This window comes from Ahaetulla prasina, chromosome 2 (genome assembly GCF_028640845.1).
Source record: "Ahaetulla prasina isolate Xishuangbanna chromosome 2, ASM2864084v1, whole genome shotgun sequence".
In the NCBI taxonomy this organism is placed as follows: Eukaryota; Metazoa; Chordata; class Lepidosauria; order Squamata; family Colubridae; genus Ahaetulla; species Ahaetulla prasina.
Genome location: NC_080540.1, coordinates 221,517,781 through 221,537,687, shown reverse-complemented (window position 1 = coordinate 221,537,687; position 19,907 = coordinate 221,517,781). Strand labels below are relative to the sequence as shown.

General features: G+C 38.7%; 2 protein-coding genes across 8 annotated transcripts in view; one reads left to right on the top strand and one right to left on the bottom strand.

Moving 5' to 3' along the window:
- SNAPC3 (small nuclear RNA activating complex polypeptide 3) overlaps positions 1-14,581 on the top strand; it is a 34,256-nt gene extending 19,675 nt beyond the window's left edge. Inside the window, exon 9 of one of the 2 annotated variants that reach the window (XM_058171445.1) lies at positions 13,289-14,581. In XM_058171445.1, coding sequence (XP_058027428.1) covers positions 13,289-13,310 — 22 coding nt within the window. In that variant the 3' untranslated portion in view covers positions 13,311-14,581. Of the gene's footprint in view, positions 1-4,186; positions 5,647-13,288 lie in introns of those variants that run through there. The other variant, XM_058171446.1, reaches the window with a different exon arrangement.
- A 7-nt stretch (positions 14,582-14,588) lies between these two features.
- PSIP1 (PC4 and SRSF1 interacting protein 1) overlaps positions 14,589-19,907 on the bottom strand; it is a 31,975-nt gene continuing 26,656 nt past the window's right edge. For all 6 annotated transcript variants that reach the window (XM_058171437.1, XM_058171436.1, XM_058171439.1 and 3 more), the window contains 6 exons: positions 18,675-18,730; positions 17,876-17,946; positions 17,391-17,492; positions 16,980-17,199; positions 15,715-15,826; positions 14,589-15,183 (listed from right to left, as the gene is read on the bottom strand). In XM_058171437.1, coding sequence (XP_058027420.1) covers positions 15,123-15,183; positions 15,715-15,826; positions 16,980-17,199; positions 17,391-17,492; positions 17,876-17,946; positions 18,675-18,730 — 622 coding nt within the window. In that variant the 3' untranslated portion in view covers positions 14,589-15,122. The remainder of the gene's footprint in view (positions 15,184-15,714; positions 15,827-16,979; positions 17,200-17,390; positions 17,493-17,875; positions 17,947-18,674; positions 18,731-19,907) is intronic.

Here is a 19,907-nt window from a genome sequence, read left to right as displayed (position 1 = left end):
TGTTGAGTTTTACTATTAACTTTGTTAATAAACTTTATATTTTATTTAGCAACCATTTTTTTAGTGGTTGTAACACAGCACTTCAGGATTACAAAATTGACAGCTTGGTGCTTGGATCTCTCCCATGTTTTTGCCAAGAGTCTCCGGCTTCTCTCTATGAGAGATTAGGCGCTGCTAGGTAGGCAATTGTGCTGCCACAATGAATACCGCTATTTCACATAACGGTACTTCTTTTGAGAATTCATGGGCATCTCAGTTGCTTTGAGAGGCTGATCTTTCAAATATATTTATTTAAATATAAATGGATTTGTGGGCCTTTTTAAAATAACTTGCCTCCTTGGATTATTTTCCTACCTTCCCTTCCATCCTTTCTGTGGTCCTCTTGCCACTAGTGCCTGTGTTTCTTTTCTCCCAAACTATCCCATTTCCTTATTTGTCTTTTATTCTTTTTCACATCCTTTATTCTTTGTTCTTGTAGGCATTCCCCATCTTCCTTCTTCCTTCCTTCTGTTCTTCCAGGTCACCCTCTTTATTCAGTGCAGAAACTTTGTATAGCCTCTGTGGACATCTTATGACTTCCAGGTTAGAGGTGGGTTTCAGCAGGTTCTGGCCAGTTCTGGAAAACCGGTAGTGGAAATTTTGAGTAGTTCGGCAAATCGGTAGTAAAAATTCTGACTGGCCCCGCCCCCATCTATTCTCTGTCTCCCGCGTCCCAGCTGATCGGGAGGAAATGGGGATTTTGCAGTATCGTGCTCCTAGATTGGGGAGGGAATGGACATTTTACAGTATTCTTCCCCTGCTACGCCCACCATGCCACACCCACCATGCCACACCCATATAACTGGTAGTGAAAAAAACCCACTACTTTGAAACCCACCACTGCTCCAGGTTCTTTCCAGCTTACAGATGTTATACCATATATGCTGATCCTTACATTCATGTTTAATACATTAAACTGTGGGCAATAAAATGGTTTCTAAAAAATAAATAAACTACAAACATGGAAAAATCATCTCACCGTATTGTCAGCATTAAAAATATTTTTGCAGTGTTACGAGCATATCTTTCCAAAAGAAGGAACAGGCAGTGTCGTGTCTCACCCCCCACTCCGACGAACGAGTCAAGGAAGTCCGTGGCAAACTTGGCAACGAAGCCTCTGCAGCTTGCCAAGTCCCTTCGAGGTTTATCAGGGCAGGCAGGAGTCCAAGTTGTGACTTCAGCAATAGGGTCCGGTATCAACAAACTCGATAAGACTTTGCTTGACTCAAGGTTGGAATGCCACAAGCAGGTCCTTTATATGGGCTGTGGGGTGTGGCTCCATGACTCAGCATTTATCCAGGCCTGCCCCTCCCTTCCTTCTGCTGGTGTCGCCTCTCAGATCTCCGGAAGTGAGGATCCTCCCACTTTGAATTGTCTTATGCTGTTTGGGAAAGGGAGGGGTCAGAAGGAGTAGGCCTGAGCAATTCCAATACCAGGCTGGCTTCCTCTGACGGCTGAGCCAAAGGAACACACACCGTATGAGTGAGGTTTATTGGGCTTGTTTGTTCACTCCTGGAATCCTCTCCAGGCATGGGGCCAGGGCCGGGGGCTGGAGGCATGACAGGCTGTTCATCTTCATTATCAGACTCGGAGTCTGATAACAGGCCGGTTGGAGACGGGAGGGGCCCGGCTGAGAAGAGGAGGGAGGACGAGTCACAACAGGCAGATAGGATGATGACATTGTCCTATTACTGAAATGTTTAACAAAGGTAAAAATGATGATGTTATCTTGAAAGGATGCGTTTCTGCATAGGGCAGCAACCATTAAATTAATCCCATTGCACAAGTCCAAGTCTCGCTTTCTACCCTCAGGAAACTGGGTCATAACTGAGTCTTGCGCGAAAGCCATTCCTTCAGGAGCTCTTCCAAATCTCCAGGATTCTGTGAACGTTAAGTCCAGGTGGTTGAGAAGCAGGAGAATCTTATCCTTTGGTTTGTGTGCCAAGAAAACTGTAGTTACTGAGCCTCGCCATAATAGAATTTTTCAAAGAATTCAACAGCAGCTGCAATGTTAGCAAGTTAGCAGTGGTGAGGTAGTAGTTGGGACACTTTCCTTCCCTAGGACTCCCTGGCAATGTATATGTATATGTGTGTGTACTATTTTTTTCTATTAAAGTTTTAATTTAAAAGAATGATTCAGCAGCCACAAACATTTATTTGACAAATTAAATTGTGAACTGCCCTGATCAAGAGGATGAAGCGCAAAGCAAAGCAATAGAAACAATGTGGAATGCACTAGTGGGGAAGGCCACTATAGTTCATTGATATTAGAACAGTAGTTGGCAACTTGGTGCCTGAGTGCCCGTTGCATTCCTCCTGGATGGAATGGTTTTAGACCAGATCTACCCTGTTCCCTCCCAAATAAGACATCCCCTAATAATAAGCCCAATCGGACTTTTGAGCACATAGCAATAAGGCCAAGTGCTTATTTCAGGGTTCAAAAAAATATAAGACGGGATCTTATTTTGGGGGAAACATGGTATTAATAGCAATGGCAATAAGACTTACATACCGTTTCACAGTGCTTTACAGCCCTTTCTAAGTGGTTTCAACATATTGCCCCCACCCCAAACAATCCGGAATCTCATTTTATTGACCTTGGATGGATGGAAGGTTGAGTCAATCTTGAGTCGGTCAGAATCGAACTGCTGGCAGTCGGCAGAATTAGCCTGCAATACTGCATTCTAGCCATTGCGCCAGCATGGCTCTAAGCTTATGAACTCCACCAAGAGTGTGACTTTTTCTTTTGCCTCGGATCATTCAACCCTATGAAGAGTCAGAAAAAAATGCTGACTCCTATACTAAAGAAATAAAATAGAAGAGTTGGTTCTTGTTTCACAACCACTCATTTTGCAACTGTTCAAGACTGCAATGGTGCCGAATGAGTGATATGTGTAACTGGCCCTTGGGTTCTTGTCATCACAGTGTCCATATGGTCATCATTTGTGACCTCCTTTGCTGGCTTCTGACAAACAAGCTCTCTATAGGTAAGCCAGCAGGAGTTGAAAATGACAACCACATGAGATCATCATCTGGATGGGGAGAAACAGGCTCAAGCTTAATCCCTCCAAGACGGAGTGGCTGTGGATGCCGGCATCCCGATTCAGTCAACTGCAGCCGCGGTTGACTGTTGGAGGCGAGTTACTGGCCCCAAAGGACAGGGTGCGCAACTTAGGTGTCCTCCTGGATGATCGGCTGTCGTTTGAAGATCATTTGACGGCCGTCTCCAGGAGGGCCTTCCACCAGGTTCGCCTGGTTCGGCAGTTGCGCCCCTTCCTTGATCGGGATGCCTTGTGCACAGTCACTCACGTGCTCGTTACCTCTCGCTTGGATTATTGTAATGCTCTCTATATGGGGCTCCCCTTGAAGTGCACTCGGAGGCTTCAGTTAGTCCAGAATGCAGCTGCGCGGGTGATAGAAGGAGTTTCGCGTAGCTCCCACGTAACACCGTTCCTGCGCAGACTGCACTGGCTACCTGTGGCCTTCCGAGTGCACTTTAAGGTGTTGGTTACGACCTTTAAAGCGCTCCATGGCTTAGGGCCTGGGTACTTACGGGACTGCCTGCTGTTACCACATGCCTCCCACCGACCCGTACGCTCTCACAGAGAGGGACTTCTCAGGGTGCCGTCCGCCAAACAATGTCGGCTGGCGGCCCCCAGGGGAAAGGCCTTCTCTGTGGGGGCTCCCACACTTTGGAACGAGCTTCCCCCAGGCTTACGTCAAATACCTGACCTTCGGACTTTCCGCCGCGAACTGAAGACATACCTTTTTATTCGCGCGGGGCTGGCTTAAATTTTAAATTTTAAATTATATAAATTTTATCGATTTTAAATTTTCTACTAATTTTAAATGGGGTTTGGTTTTATAAATTTTAAAGTTCTAGGCTAATTATAATAAGTTTTTTAACTTGCATTTTAAATTGTATACTGTGGTGTTTGTATTTTATTGTCGCCTGTACACCGCCCTGAGTCCTTCGGGAGAAGGGCGGTATAAAAATCAAATAAATAATAAAATAATAAATAATAATAATAATAATCATCTGATGACCCAGATTGATCTGCTTCATGACAGCAGCAACCTGGAGTGACGGAATTGCTCTTACTAGGCCATGCAGTCATGTGATGTCCTTTCTGATTTCGTTGCTTAGTGACAGCAATTGAAGCCCTATTATTAACCCAAGGACAACAGTCAAGAAATACATCGTGTACTACCATTTATTGGAGCAGCCATTAAGGCCTTGGAAAAGATATTCAAAATTTGCGATGTACAGTATCTATACCCACAAAGACGAGAATTGTGCAAGCCACGGTATTCCCCGTGACAATTTATGGAAATGAAAAGAGGACTTTTGAAGAAGCAGAATAGCAGGAGTGTTGGAGAAGACCTGAGGATTTTGTGGACAGCCAAGGAAACTAACAAATGCATCATCAAACCAATCGACCCAGAATTTTCATTTCAGCCTGGCACAATTGACCACACTCAAATTATCCTGCTTTTAAAACAATATGCAAAAACCCAGCTCTCTGGAAAAGGTTCTAATGATGGGAAAGGTGGAAGGAATGAGAACAAGAGGACGACCAGGAGCAAGTTGGATGGACTTTACAGTGGTGAAAAACAGTTACACTGTTGGAAAACCTGAAAGACCAGTTTAGGGATATCATGGAGAAAATATATGCAACTTCTAGGACTCAAAAAATTGACTTGCTGCCACATAATAAATCAGTGGTAAGAAAAATCTGAGTTACAATCACCCCAGTTGATCTCAGTTCTAGATCCCGAGAACATCCAAAACGAGTACATGCTTCAGTATCTGCCAGTCCATGGTATGAGCTGGGGAAATAGAGCTTGCAAATAATTTCTATCAGATCAGCCTCTATTAAAGACTATGCGTGTGGTAGGTGTATGTTACGCTGACTCTGTTGCATCCCAACCTTCACTCCTATATCGGGTTTACACAATGAACAATAAATTAGGTAGAAAACATTACAACTCTTTAATTCCACCAATCCCTGGAGCTGCCATGGGGAACAGCTGGATGTCTGGTTTGTATTCAGTATTTAAGGAAGAAATGACTCCTCCGAGCCTCCCCAACCAGAGGACCCAGCTGTCAAATTCTAATTAAATTTTCCTCCCACCAGCTGTGTATTTGTGTTTTGGCAACTTGGTTAATGATGTTAGCATTTAAGTGGTCAAATATCAAAGCCCAGTTTGTAGCAAAAATAAATTTTTCTTCTCTTCGGATTTGATTCCTTATCAAGGGAGAGAGAGAGTGACTCCATTTTGATTTGACTCATCATATTTATGCTGTGACGATTTGTGATTAGTTGTTCTCCATCCTTAAAACAGTTTGGATATCAGGGCAATTTAAACCTGTTTACAACAAAAGTTTAAATTCCTATGTTGGTTGAAACTGGGGAGGAGCGGCAAAATAATGCAATGGGGATGAAAGAAGAATAATGTTACAGTACTTATAACTTAGCATTGTAAGATTGCATTCCTTGTACATTAACTCACAGAACTATATTCAGACTTTTCAGCTAAATGCATTCTTCTTCTCTGGGATTTGGTTAAGAGTGTGGTTTAATACAGGGATCTCCAACCTTGTCAACTTTAAGACTTGTGGACTTCAACTCCCAGAATCCGTCAGCCAGCAAAGCTGGCTGAGGGATTCTGGGAGTTGAAGTCCACAAGTCTTAAAGTTGACAAGGTTGGAGACCCCTGGTTTAATATACTGTTCTTTGCACCCCACAATACCGGGTCACACACCTACTTACGTTCCCGTTCTCTAAAACCGTGCTGCTTTAATCTCAGCAACTTTAAAAATTAGTGGACTTCAGCCAACATGCTAGGGAATTCTGGGAATTGAAGTCCACACGTCTTAAAAGTTGCCAAGAGATTGAGAAACTCACTCTACCCACGGCTCAATTACCGTAATTGCTTGCTTGAATGAATGCATTATTGTAGCAATTTACATGGAGATATGAAAAGGTACCTCTTATTAGGAGGTAAGAGAAAGAACAGTTGCAAATTAGATGCTTCTAGTTTCACACTAAAGCAAAAGTTTGCTGGAGTTTCAGCAGCAGAGGATTGCCAGCTGCTCCTTTTCTGAATGTTGCATATCTAGGCTTCATATTTCATGTTTTGAATGAATACATTCTGTCCTAAAAAGCATTCCACTAACGCCGTAAGATAGCATGTCTCTAAACTGTCCAAATCCTTTTTAGTTAGCCACTGTGATTCTAGAATTTCTAGAAACCTCCTTCCCCCTCAGTACTTTTTTATCCAAATTTATTATTTCCTTAGTTTGCAAAACGCAATAAAAGAGTTTTAAGTATTTCTACGCAATAAAAACTCTGCTTGGGCAGTCCCCAGGCAGAGAGCAAGAGCGAGAGAGACAGATTTCCCAGAAAATGTTGAATCAGAACATTTCCCCATGGAAATGGGTATGAGTCAGATCAGTGTATCCTCAGCCTTCATAGTTTTCATACACACGTTTTTGGAGATATTATCTGATATGGGGAAAAAATGTTGCGTACTCGAGAAGGACTGAATATTTTGTATTTTAAGGCAGGGGTCTCCAACCTTGACAGCAAGAATACCTTGCTGGCTGAGGTATTCTGGGAGTTGACATCCGCAAGTCTTAAAGTTGCCAAGGTTGGAGACCCTGTTTAATATACTGTTCTTTGCACCCCACAATACCGGGTCACACACCTACTTACGTTCCCGTTCTCTAAAACCGTGCTGCTTTAATCTCAGCAACTTTAAAAATTAGTGGACTTCAGCCAACATGCTAGGGAATTCTGGGAATTGAAGTCCACACGTCTTAAAAGTTGCCAAGAGATTGAGAAACTCACTCTACCCACGGCTCAATTACCGTAATTGCTTGCTTGAATGAATGCATTATTGTAGCAATTTACATGGAGATATGAAAAGGTACCTCTTATTAGGAGGTAAGAGAAAGAACAGTTGCAAATTAGATGCTTCTAGTTTCACACTAAAGCAAAAGTTTGCTGGAGTTTCAGCAGCAGAGGATTGCCAGCTGCTCCTTTTCTGAATGTTGCATATCTAGGCTTCATATTTCATGTTTTGAATGAATACATTCTGTCCTAAAAAGCATTCCACTAACGCCGTAAGATAGCATGTCTCTAAACTGTCCAAATCCTTTTTAGTTAGCCACTGTGATTCTAGAATTTCTAGAAACCTCCTTCCCCCTCAGTACTTTTTTATCCAAATTTATTATTTCCTTAGTTTGCAAAACGCAATAAAAGAGTTTTAAGTATTTCTACGCAATAAAAACTCTGCTTGGGCAGTCCCCAGGCAGAGAGCAAGAGCGAGAGAGACAGATTTCCCAGAAAATGTTGAATCAGAACATTTCCCCATGGAAATGGGTATGAGTCAGATCAGTGTATCCTCAGCCTTCATAGTTTTCATACACACGTTTTTGGAGATATTATCTGATATGGGGAAAAAATGTTGCGTACTCGAGAAGGACTGAATATTTTGTATTTTAAGGCAGGGGTCTCCAACCTTGACAGCAAGAATACCTTGCTGGCTGAGGTATTCTGGGAGTTGACATCCGCAAGTCTTAAAGTTGCCAAGGTTGGAGACCCCTGTTTTAAGGAACTATGTTTCAGTTCTGCTCTTTGGAGAAAAGCTTTTGAATGGCAGATTGGAACAATTTCAGAAATGGGCTTCTCTGGAATGATACTGCTTTCTGATTTTCCTCCTATGGCTTTTGGTTTGAGGGCTTGTGTGATTTCAGATTTTCTGTACTGCAGGTATCCACAGGATGACCTTAATATACATTACACGTAAAAAAGCAAGCAGGCAGAATTTCAGTCACATTGTCTTGCTTCTTTTGACCCTATCCTGCGGACCGGAATGGAACAACTGGCTACAGCTGCCTGGCCCTGCCCGCTTCACTCCGGCACGCACGCCCCTTCCGGCCCACCACAGGCATTCCTATCCAGCTATCCCTCCCCCTCCTTGTGACCCTGTAGGTACACCTGCTACACTGCCTTATTTGGGTCTTCAAATCCATTCTCGACATTTATGCGTTTCTTGCATTGTGCTTTCATCCAGTATATTGAAAGCTCTATAAGAGGTGGTTGGGGCAATGAAAAGTTGTTAAACTTAACAATTAGCACTTTTATTATTGCAACCTATGCTTTTGATGGAAAAGTCAGCTGTTGAGGACTTTTCCATCAAAAGCATATTGAGTCCACTATTGACTGTTTCCTAATATGATTTGATCGCTTATTTTGTACCCTATGACTACTATTAAGTGTGGTACCTTGATTCTTGATGAACATATCTTTTCTTTTATGTACACTGAGAGCATATGCACCAAGACAAATTCCTGTGTCCAATCACACTTGGCCAATAAAGAATTCTATTCTATTCTATTCTATTCTATTCTATTCTATTCTATTCTATTCTATTCTATTCTATTCTATTCTATTCTATTCTACTCTATTCTATCCTATCCTACTTCTACTGCAGAAGATCTTAGATAGGTGGCAAAGGATTACACTTGTTTCCTGACATGCAGCCAGGAAGTAATACGAGTAGCATTCTTATGTTTTACCTTTCATCTAGGTCAGGGCTGAGTAGTAGCAATAGCAATAGCACTTAGACTTACATACCGCTTTACAGCCCGCGCAATCTGAATCCTCATTTTACCGACCTCGGAAGGATGGAAGGCTGAGTCAACCTTGAACCTGGGGTGAGATTCGATCTACCAAACTGCTGGCAGCAGGTGATCAGTAGAAGTAGCCTGCAGTACTGCACTCTAACCACTGCACCACTGCTGTTAGTAACCACCAACAATCTATCTTCTCAGCTCTTTATTGCAAAATTCTTGTCTGAATTATGTAATTGCCATCTGAAACCTACCAGTTTTTTTAGTTGTTATATATTTTTGTATTTCCAAAACTGTATGAGAATTTGATGGACGTTATATTTAGGACTTGTTTCCGTGCAAAGCCTGATGCCTCTGAAATCATTATTTGTATATATCCAAAGGGAAAGGTTAAAAGAACAAGAATGCTACTCAAGTATTGCTTTTGAACATGCTCATGTTTTTTTTCTACTGTGTGCCTATTTTTAGATCACTAAGGGAGCTATGTATTTACAGTACTAGTGGCTTTGTAGATTTTACAGATAATAGTTTCCATGATCATGTTCCTCTAAACTCCCCATACTTGTGAGAAACTGTATTCCTTGGTAACAGATACACAGGCACACAAATTGGAATACACTGTAGGAAGAGATTATTATCTTGGTTTCTGCTAAATAACAAATAGCTCTTCAACTGAGGCAGATTCTCTTAAGAGAACATGAAATACTTGAAAGAGGAGGGGCAGGTACTAGAGATGAAATGAACCATGAGACGGTACAGCTTAGTCTCATTAGCAGTAACACTGGGGGGCAAGGAAGAGGCGTCCCTGAAGAATGTAGGAATCACTTGGGTGTCCCTTGGGCAATGATATAGTCAGCTAATTCTTCCATGTCAGCAGCCAGACAATCCTTGTGATCTCCTGGCTTAAAACACATCACTTTGAACAGTTGTTTTGAATGCATTATGGCAGGGGGTAATGCTGGTCACGTGCTTCATCAACCCAGCCTGGTTTAGAAGAATGGCTATTTCTCCTAAATGGAAAATGGTCTCTAGCACGAGTCCGAAAACTCGGAAGACAAAACCTCTGGTCTTGTTGACCGACCCAAATTGGATCCTGCAACATTATCCTGGGACACGTATATTCACCTTAATTCGTAACGGCTATTTCATTTACTAATTTGTTTCATAACTTCATCAGTGAAATCGCCTATTACAAAAAAGGGCCATTAAAAAAAAAAAAAAACCTTCAAGAGTACTAGTATCTCTGATTTTTGTGGCAGCTCCGAGTAACACTGACAAATATTTCCTTCTGGAAAATTCTCTCTGGGTCCAGAACTGATGGGGTTAGGTTGCATTGATTAAATTCAGAAGGTAATCATGAAAATCAATTGGTCAGAGAGGTGATAGGCTCCCCTTCAGTTGATGTGATGAAGCATAGGCCAAACAGCCATTTGTCATGGGTATTTTAAATTGAATACATGGGTACGTAATGAAATAAATACAAATTGGAATTCTGCATAGAAAATTGGATTTGGCTCTTTCCCATTCTTAAGAATTCTATGAACCTCTTGCTTGAATTTGACAAGGCGTTTACTTTCAGCGGCTTCTTCAAAATGCTGCTTTTATTCTGTCCAGCTCAATGGGAACATTGGAAGAAATTATATAAATGTATTTTGGATTTTTTTCGGTCATCTTGGGTCAAACCCTAAATACTTAATAGAACAGAACCAACTTTGCTATGGGAAAATTGCTGGCAAAAAACCAATTATATTGACAAATAGACCGGATTTGATTGGGGCCCTGGAGGAAAAAACAAAAACAAAAACATCACTTGTAATTCCCCCTATAGATGGTTGAGGCAGTTTAGAAACCACAGAGAATGTGGGTTTTCATTTTTAGCTTTTCCCCTGACCTCATCCTTCCTGGTCATATGACTGAATAAAGCTATTATGAAAGGGTTGCAAAGAATTCTAGAAGCCATGCTTTGCATGTCGTCACCTGCTATATATTTTACAGCCTAGCTGCATACCTTAGTGATTTCAGGAGCATTTGATTTTCTCCAGCAAGCCAGGGAAATGAAAAGTGCAGCCCTCCACATTGTTTTGTGTGGCCCGCAATGTTATTTTGCAGGTAAAAGCAGCTGGTTGACCTGTAGGCTGGTCCATAGAAAGTGCATGGTAGCTAGCCATTGCCCAACTTTGCAGAGGGCATTATAGCTGGAAAACTGGATGGGCCAGTTGGTATGTTGAAGTCTCTTGTGGCGGGCAATACTGCCCTTTAGAAGTTCCTACCAGCTTGTGCCCTACGGTAGATGCTGGCTGTAGACTGCAGGGGAAGCTTGGCCAGGGAACTTGGGGCAGGAAGCCTAGGTTGTTCCAGGGAGAGAAAAGCAGGTGGCCTTCCTAGGTAGGTAATCTCTGTCAAGCAAAGAGAGACAAGAGTGTGAATAAACAAGCTCTCTGTTAAATCAAAGGAAGTGAACAAAAACACCGAAAAACTTCATAAACAGCAACAAGAAAGAATCAAAACAAGTTTTTGACTATTTTTAGGTTTTTTAAAAAAAAGATTTCCTCACCTTGGTATGATTCTGAGGAACTATTTCCCAATAAGAAAATGATATTCTGGTTAATGAAAACTGCCATCCAAATGGCCAGAGTAAAATGGCTGTTTTACAATACTACTACTAGTGTTTTGTTCAATAAACTTATTTTTAGTAGCAGAATGTGACACTCATTTTTAACTCACTTTTCAATTTGCAAATCAGTTTATGAAAAGGGCTTATGAAAATGTGCATTCCATTCTTCTGAGGTCGGTAAAATGAGGACCCAGATTGTTGGAGGCAATATGCTGATACTGTAAACTGCTTAGAGGGCTGTAAAGCACTGTGAAGCAGTATATAAATGTGAAACTTATGTGAAACGGTATAAGCAGCGGTGGGATTCAGCCAGTTCGCACCACTTCAGGAGAACTGGTTGTTAACTTTCTGAGCAGTTTGCTGAACTGGTTGTTGGAAGAAATCATTAGGGCAGAGAACCAGTTGTAAAATTATTTGAATCCCACCACTGTATATAAGTCTAAGTCTATTGCTATTCCAGACTACTAAATTATTCCTCATGTAGCAGTTCTGACAATTTGAGACTATCTCCCCCCCCCCATGGATTACATGGGGACACTTTATATATTCTTTCTTAATCTAGGTGGAAAGGCTAGTTTAAGAGCATAAACAATAAAGAATTGAAGTGAAAATGGATGTGTATATGAAAAAAATAGTTATTCTCTATTTTGAATTAAACTTGTTTACACAAGATACTAGACCAGCTTAAAATGAGTCTGAGAAGTTCAGTATCTAGTAAGAATCAATTCGGTATGTTATATAAATCTAAGAAATTTGGAAAGTATAGATTCCTAAATTTTCTCTTACTGGCTTTGGTTAGTATAGACAATGGAAGAATAAAGTTTAATAAGAACATTTCCCCACATCTATATTATAAGGTAAAGGTTCCCCTCGCACATATGTACTAGTTGTTCCCAACTCTAGGGGGCGGTGCTCATCTTTGTTTTAAAGTCGAAGAGCCAGCGCTGTCCAAAGACGTCTCCGTGGTCATGTGGCCGGCATGACTCAATACCAAAGGCGCACGGAACACTGTTACCTTCCCACCAAAGGTGGTCGCTATTTTTCTACTTGCATTTTTTATGTGCTTTCAAACTGCTAGGTTGGCAGAAGCTGGGACAGGTCACAGGAGCTCACCCCGTTACGCGGCACTAGGGATTCGAACCGCTGAACTGCCGACCTTTCAATCAACAAGCTCAATGCCTCTAGCCCCTCAGCCACCGCGACATCTATATTATAGCTTCTGGTTAATACAATTAATGGCAAAAGCAATTAAAATACTAGCTTTATCCCCACTGTTTTTCTGTATTATTTTTGTCCATAAAGAAGCAAAATCAGTGATTGTTGAAGTATAGTTTGTGCAAAGTTAGGAAAATAAAAGCATGCATGAAAAATCTGTAGCAAAATCTTTCCTATTTCATTAATCTTTTATTTACATGCTCACACTTTGTTATTAAAAGTGTTAACAATGGTAAGAATTAATACCAACTAAAATAGAACAAAAATAAGAAAGAGAAAGGGAGAATTAAAAGAAAAAGCTAAAAATGCAAAAGAACCAAAACCAAAACCAAAACTCTTTGAAATTAGAAAAAAAGAAAACAAAATGTAGAATAGGATAAAAGGACTGGCTTCCAATCTTCATTAAAGCATTGAAGTTGTAAATATAATTATACTTTAATCTCTCTAAAGTTGTATCATGACCCTCGTTCTATAATCTATCCTGTGTAATTATCAAATCCATAAATTACAAGTTCTCTTTTTTTGCGATAGTCCATAAGGGATTTCCAGTCACCAATACAGTAAATACAGATAGTCTTTTCTCTAATAAAACTAGTCCTCTGAGCAAGTACTGTCATTTTCACCAACCACCTGTTTTCATATCTGTGTATATAATAATCTTGCTACAGTTATGCTATATAGAGTGTCCCATAGTTCTTTTCTGACTTTTTCTATTCTACTAATCTGAGCAAAGTTCTGCTTATTGATTATGTAACTCATATTGTGTTATTTTATTCTAGCCAAAAGTACATGGATTCTTAAAGGTGTCTCCGATGTTTTCCACTATAACCAGGAGAGTTTCAGCATTTACAGCCTGAATGTGATTATGTTAAGGCTAACCATAATTCCATTTCCACACTGAAAGTTCTGAAATACCGTGGCATCAAAAAGTGCTTTTGTGATCTATATTACAATTATTTTAAATGTAATACTGCCACCTGCTGTCCTTGTAGCAATATTAGAACTACCGTAGTTAACAAGAAATGCAGAGGTTTGAAATAGAATGCAATATTTGCCTCAAGAAATACAGATTTGTTCATGTGGCAATCAAGCTCAGTGCTTTAGTTCCCCAGATCAATTTATATTACAATAATCTCAATTAAAATAAAAGTAAAATATTGGATTGTAACGATAAAATTATCTAATTCCCTTTTGCACTGTTTTCAGTGGGCAGGCTGTGTTTTTCTGACATAGATGTATACACACACATCTGTGTGTTCTGCAGTACGCAGTCTATATCAGGGGTGTCAAACTCGTGGCCCGCAGGTTAGCCATGGCCACCTCCATTTTAGTGAAGGGGGAAAAAGTTGTGATACGACACGTGATGACATGACACTGCATGCACCGGTCTATATGGTATCCTTCCTTTGATTATATGTGCACCCCTCACAGACAAGAATAGAAGTCAAATACATTCTAGTCATCAACTAGGTAAAGTACACTTAATTTGTTAAATCCCTTTAACTGTCAATTATAATACAAATACTTCAATAGTTTTTTAACTTGTGAAAATGAACACCAAAAGAGTACAGTACTTAAACACCTCCCCACAGAGACATTGGGATTGAAATCTCCATATCTGCCATGAAGCAAAATTTATGACCTTAGTCACTATAATTTGGTCTTTTGTTAAAACATTCTAACCTGGTAAGGAGCAACAAGGAGCAAAATGGAGTGGAATGTGAAAGTCAACCTGTTTACAACCTGTTTACTTCAGGTTGTACAGTTTTACCTGTCCTTAAATGCTACAGCGAGACCCAATCTGTTAAAAGAAGTTTTAAGAGCAATATTTTAAACTAGTCATTGTGGGCATATAGTTTTGATATAGCAATAGTCAGTCACTAAGGCTGGAATCAACTGAGATATCGCCAGTTAAAATGTATAGGTTTTTTCTGCATAACTTTAATTAAAAAATGGTTTTAAGACAATATGTTGTGACCAATGTGCATCAATGGCAACTGAGATACATGAGCATCTTTAGTACGGTATCAAGAATACAGAAAGCAGGAAGTCAAAGCATATTAAATTGGCACAATTACCTCCAAAGAACAAAACTAGCTTCTTTTTTAATAAACCAAATGAATATACTCATACATAACTTCTCCAATGCTACAAAATTTGCTCAGCTTCTTACAAAACACAGTAAATGGACACTTTGGCAAACAACAACTCTGAAAACTATACACAGAAAAACATGGATAAAGTAGATTTATGCAAGTAGAGCATTTTGGCAATTTAAAAGAAAAGTTACTTTTCTTATCATTAATCAAAAGGTAAAACATACAGTAGTCAGTAAAGTTACTATAGAACTAATCCTGAAACATAGAAACACTTTTCAATCTCTAAAATAATATGTTCTTTTCATCTGAACTGTTTTGATTGTTAATACTGAGCCAAATGCTATCAGGATGTTTAAATACTTCAAAACAATGTTAAAGGTAGACTCTCCATACCCCTCCAAATTGTACACATTAAAATATTATGCCTATAAAATTATTTAAAAATTATAGCATTCTCCAGCTGCCAACCCTTAAATCCTCTTTAATATGTACTTTATAAAAAATTATGTGTCATTCATTCATTTTCAGCGGTGGAACCCTTCGTCTTTTCTTGTTCTCTTCCATCACTAGACGTCCTATAGAAGAAACACAGTAGCAGTTATGGAAAACTTCACTTTGAATAACTGTGCAGATAAAAATCCTTTGTATATTTCTAAAATATATAACTTTGCTTGTTTATAAAAGTGTGTTTGATCTATAAAATATCTATACTAAGTATAGTATATATAAAAAAATAACTGTTAAATATAAATCTATAATGTTTCATTTCTGCTGTTCAGAAGAAGCAAGCAAGAAGTTATATAAAACAGAAGAAAATATTAAGATTATAGTAGTTCTAGAATTTGTCCTTCCTTGTTTTGTGCCAAACATACTAATTTTCAGAGAAAAATTGGAAAGAGTGGAATCAAGATTGAAAATTCACATTTCACTAGAGTACTGCCTAGTTGGTCATTTTCCAAATCCAAAGTACTATCACAATCAGTAGCCTTCTAACTCATCCACTTTCCTGTTCATGAGTTGGTTATGCACATTTTATAACTGCCTAAAGACTGCTGAAATAGCACATATTTTCATTAATTTTTTAGGATTGGAAACCTACTACTTACTTTTTCTTATTGCCAGAATCTAGCTTCTCTTTTTTTTCATCTGTGGTGTCCCCATTTTGTTGTGACTGGTTTGTATCTTGACCTTCAGAAGCACCATTCATTACCTTTGTGCCTTTAATGTTTTTTTCCAAAAAAAAAAAAACTTTATCAGCATGTTAAATTACACAAAAAATAACAGTTAATTATAAATCGGTGCAAATAGGATTATTTTAAGCCTTGATTTACCATTGTTTCACTGTGAACGAAACGAGAATAATTTTTTATTCAATTTTAGGAACATTTTATTTTTATTAAATTTCAGATACATTTTATAAATAATCTCTAAATCAGAGGTGTCAAACTTGATTTCACGGAGGGCAGCATCAGGGTTGTGTTTGATCTCAGGGGGATGGAGTGGGCATGGCCAGGGTGGGTGTGGCCAATTCGCCATCACTCTTATCGGGGGTACCTGTGGTGGCCCGTGTACTCTGCCAGAGAAAATGGGCCCCTGAGCTCCGTTTTTGGCTGTGATGGTCTCCTGCAGCTCTCTGCCAGCGAAAACAGAGCTTGGGAGAGCCACATGCGACCCTCCCAAGCTCCGTTTTCGCTAGCAGAGGCACTGTGGGCCAGTCCTTTGCTGTTTCCAGGGTTGCCCCGCAGGCCAGATCTAACCACCCTGTGGGCTGGATCTGGCCCCCGGGCCTTGAGTTTGACACCCCTGTTCTAAATCCTGTAAAGGTAGATGGAAGCTTAACACATCTAGCCTTGTAGAAAAGCTTTGGACATTGTGTTGATGTACAGGAGGAATCAGAATAACTACAGCCTTGTACTCTCTTTCTAGTTTGAGCTGAGGGATATTGAGCACAAAGTTAGACCCAATTTAATTATGTCCCAACTTGTTATTTATTGTAGTACTTATAGTAATATACTTAAGATTCCCTTACAGGGAATTCTTGACTTATGACCTTTTATTTAACAAAAGTATGAAGTTACAACAGCCTCAGAAAAAATGACAACCCACCCAAAATATGATTTGCATAGCCTAAAAATGATAATATCATATATCTATGTGTATGTGTGTGTACATTTCACTATTAAATGTTTTTTTAAACATTCATATGCTTTACTTCTTCTCCAAAATTTAATGTGAAAGAGTGTTTACATTCTGATTTTCAATATAAATTCATTTTTATACTTAATTCAGAGCTCTCAAACTGACATGTAAAAGACTGTATGTATTACAGTTGGGACAATGAACATATACATTTTTCATGAATTGCACAGACCTGTTTGTTCTTTGTCTTTTTCAGATTTCTTGTTTGAGCCTTTCTTCCACTGTTCTTTGGTTTTGTTTGCTTCTTCATGCTGTTTTTGCTCAGCTAATGACTTATTTAGTACTTGTGAAAGAACAGAATCGCCTTCCCCAACAAGAAACATAGTCTTGAATTTGTTATAGAGCATAGTGGATTTTTCCATTATAATCTGGCTAACCTTAAACTTTCGTATCTGAAAAGATATTTTGGGAAGGAGAAGCATATATTTATAAATGAGAGTACAACATGTAGCTATGGAATGCCATATTTTTTGAAAATAGTTGGTAATGGATAAACCAATGGATCAATCATAGTACTAAATTCTAGTTTTATTCATGAAAAAATTAAGATTATAATGAAAATTCATAAAAGGTTATTACTTACTTTTTTGAGTGTGGAAATCATTTCTGCATGCTTTTGAGCTTGTTGCATTGTTACTTGAAGTGATGCAAGTTCATCCAAAGCCTCAATGCATCTGTTCACATCCTATTATAATAAGATCCAAAGGCTTCATTTCTTAGGGGAAAAAAACTCACTACTGCTACATACCAATTTGGCAAGACATAATTAAATATATGCATGAGTTTAATCTAATTTTACAGAAGAAACAATTAAATAATTTCATTATTCACTGAAGTTTTAAACTATAATTCTATTTTACTGCTACTTTAGTATCTACATAGTGTCTCAAGTCTATGAGAGTTGTTGTAGTAATAGATTGTATAAATAAGCAAGTTGCTCTAAAATGAATCAAAAATCATGCGAAAAAGTGAAACAAATTATGTACAAACTAAATAGTTTGGTGACAAAATTTGCAGCTTTGTTTTTTAAAAGCTCATTACAAAATGGAGTCAATATAACATACATACAAGATGGTCAATCTGGAGTGAATTCTTTATTTCTGCATGTATCCTTTGGAGCCGAGAATCCATTGATGTCTCTATAAATATTTTTTAAAAAAAGGTTGTTACGAGTTAAGTATTTTGAATATTTTAAGGTAAATGGCAGAATATATATCAGAAAGGATGAACCATTAAAATTACTTGAATTACAATCAAAATAATTTTGTTAAAAAGTTGTATGCATATGGCTGAAATTTAGGGAATGCTATTTGCTTTTACAGAGAAAATAAAACTGTTTTAATAAAACCAGTTGTTCAAAGCAACACTACTTATGTTGTCTACATATAGAAGAAAGAATAAGTAGATAACCAAGCCATACGAGAGGATGCCCAAAAGTATAATAATAAAGATCCTACAATTTTATTTTATAGCTCATTTTTTCTTTGGGATCTAATGCAGAATACATATCCTCTTCTTGCAGTATTTTCCTACAGCAAGAACTTGGGAAGTAGGTTGTGCTGAGAAGTGTTAACTACCTGAAGATGGACTGGTCCCTAGGAATGTCAGAGCTCAATCTACAAAGCACAGCAAACATTATACAATATACGAACAGGAACAGCAAATCTTGACTATTGCAGCTTTCATGACATAAAGCAAATTTTTCCTACTAGTCAGGCAGAAATTAAGAAACGGAAATGGCATTTATACATGAAGGATGAAAAAAGTAGCAAAATGCTAATATAATTTCATTCAGAAGGTTAGTACTGTTTACATTACCAAGTAAAAAAACACTTTAAGAATTGGAAAACAAGCTTTGACCACTGACCTCGTTTTTTCTCTATCTTCTTAATTTCTGGTTTCTTACATTCTTCTCTATTCTGCCTATTCAAAATATTCAATTTAAATTAGACTACAGATTCAAAAAATAAAATGAGTACAATGTCATGTTAATCATTATGAAGTAAATAATTACCGTATATACTCGAGTATAAGCCGAGTTTTTCAGCACGTTTTTTGTGCTGAAAAACGTCCCCTCGGCTTATACTCGGGTCTATACGGCTTATACTCGAGGTTTTTTTTTTTAAGCCCCTCGGCTTATACTCGAGTATATACGGCTTATACTCGAGTTTTTTTTCTTTTTCTTTTTTTCACATTTTACCGGACGGCACGGGGAAGCCCTGCCGGTGCAGTGAGAGGGCGGGGCGGGGGAGCCGCCAGCCTTCTCAGCTGAGGGAGGGAGGGTTTCCCCAACCGGTAGGTGCCTCATTTCCCACCCTCGGCTTATACTCGAGTCCCCAGTTTACCCCAGTTTTTGGGGTAAAATTGGGGACCTCGGCTTATACTCGGATCGGCTTATATTCGAGTATATACGGTAACTTGAATAATGACCGATTTGTTTCAGAAAGAATGTAAGTCATAACATTCATCAAATTGGGAGGTAGCATATGATTTTGTATAAAATCTGAGGTATTACATTGAGCTGTAAATAGCTATTGTATTTTGCCCTTCTCTGTCCAAGCCAGCTCAGAGTTATTGCAGGTAAAAACAGAAAAGGGAGCATCACAGATATTGCCTTCAGCTCCTAAATGAAAAGGCACTGTACAAATCTAATAAAAAAGTTCTTTCTCTAGTGCTGCCACTATCTCAGTAAATGTTTCTAGCATTGTTCTGATTCAGAATGAGATAATTAATGTAGCGTAATAACTGATTTCATAAAGTATATCAGAACTGCAGGGTATGGAGCCCTTGGTTGCAAACAGCCTTTAAAAGCTTTGTGTTGTATCCAGAAATCTCCCAAAATTATTACTAATTTGCAATTTTTATATGCGACAGAAGGGAGAATTATTAAATACTGAAAAGTAGATCAAATAACTTTTTAAAATTTTAATTAAATCCCAAATTTTAACAATATTAAATCTTAAAAGTAGAACTAAGCTAGTGCTTCCTGACAATAATTTAGATTACCCATCGCTCTTATCACAGAATAAATTCTCCATTTTTGTCAGCTGAGTCCCAGCTTTGAACTGGAAAAGGATATGAAACAAAAAGATTTTGTAAG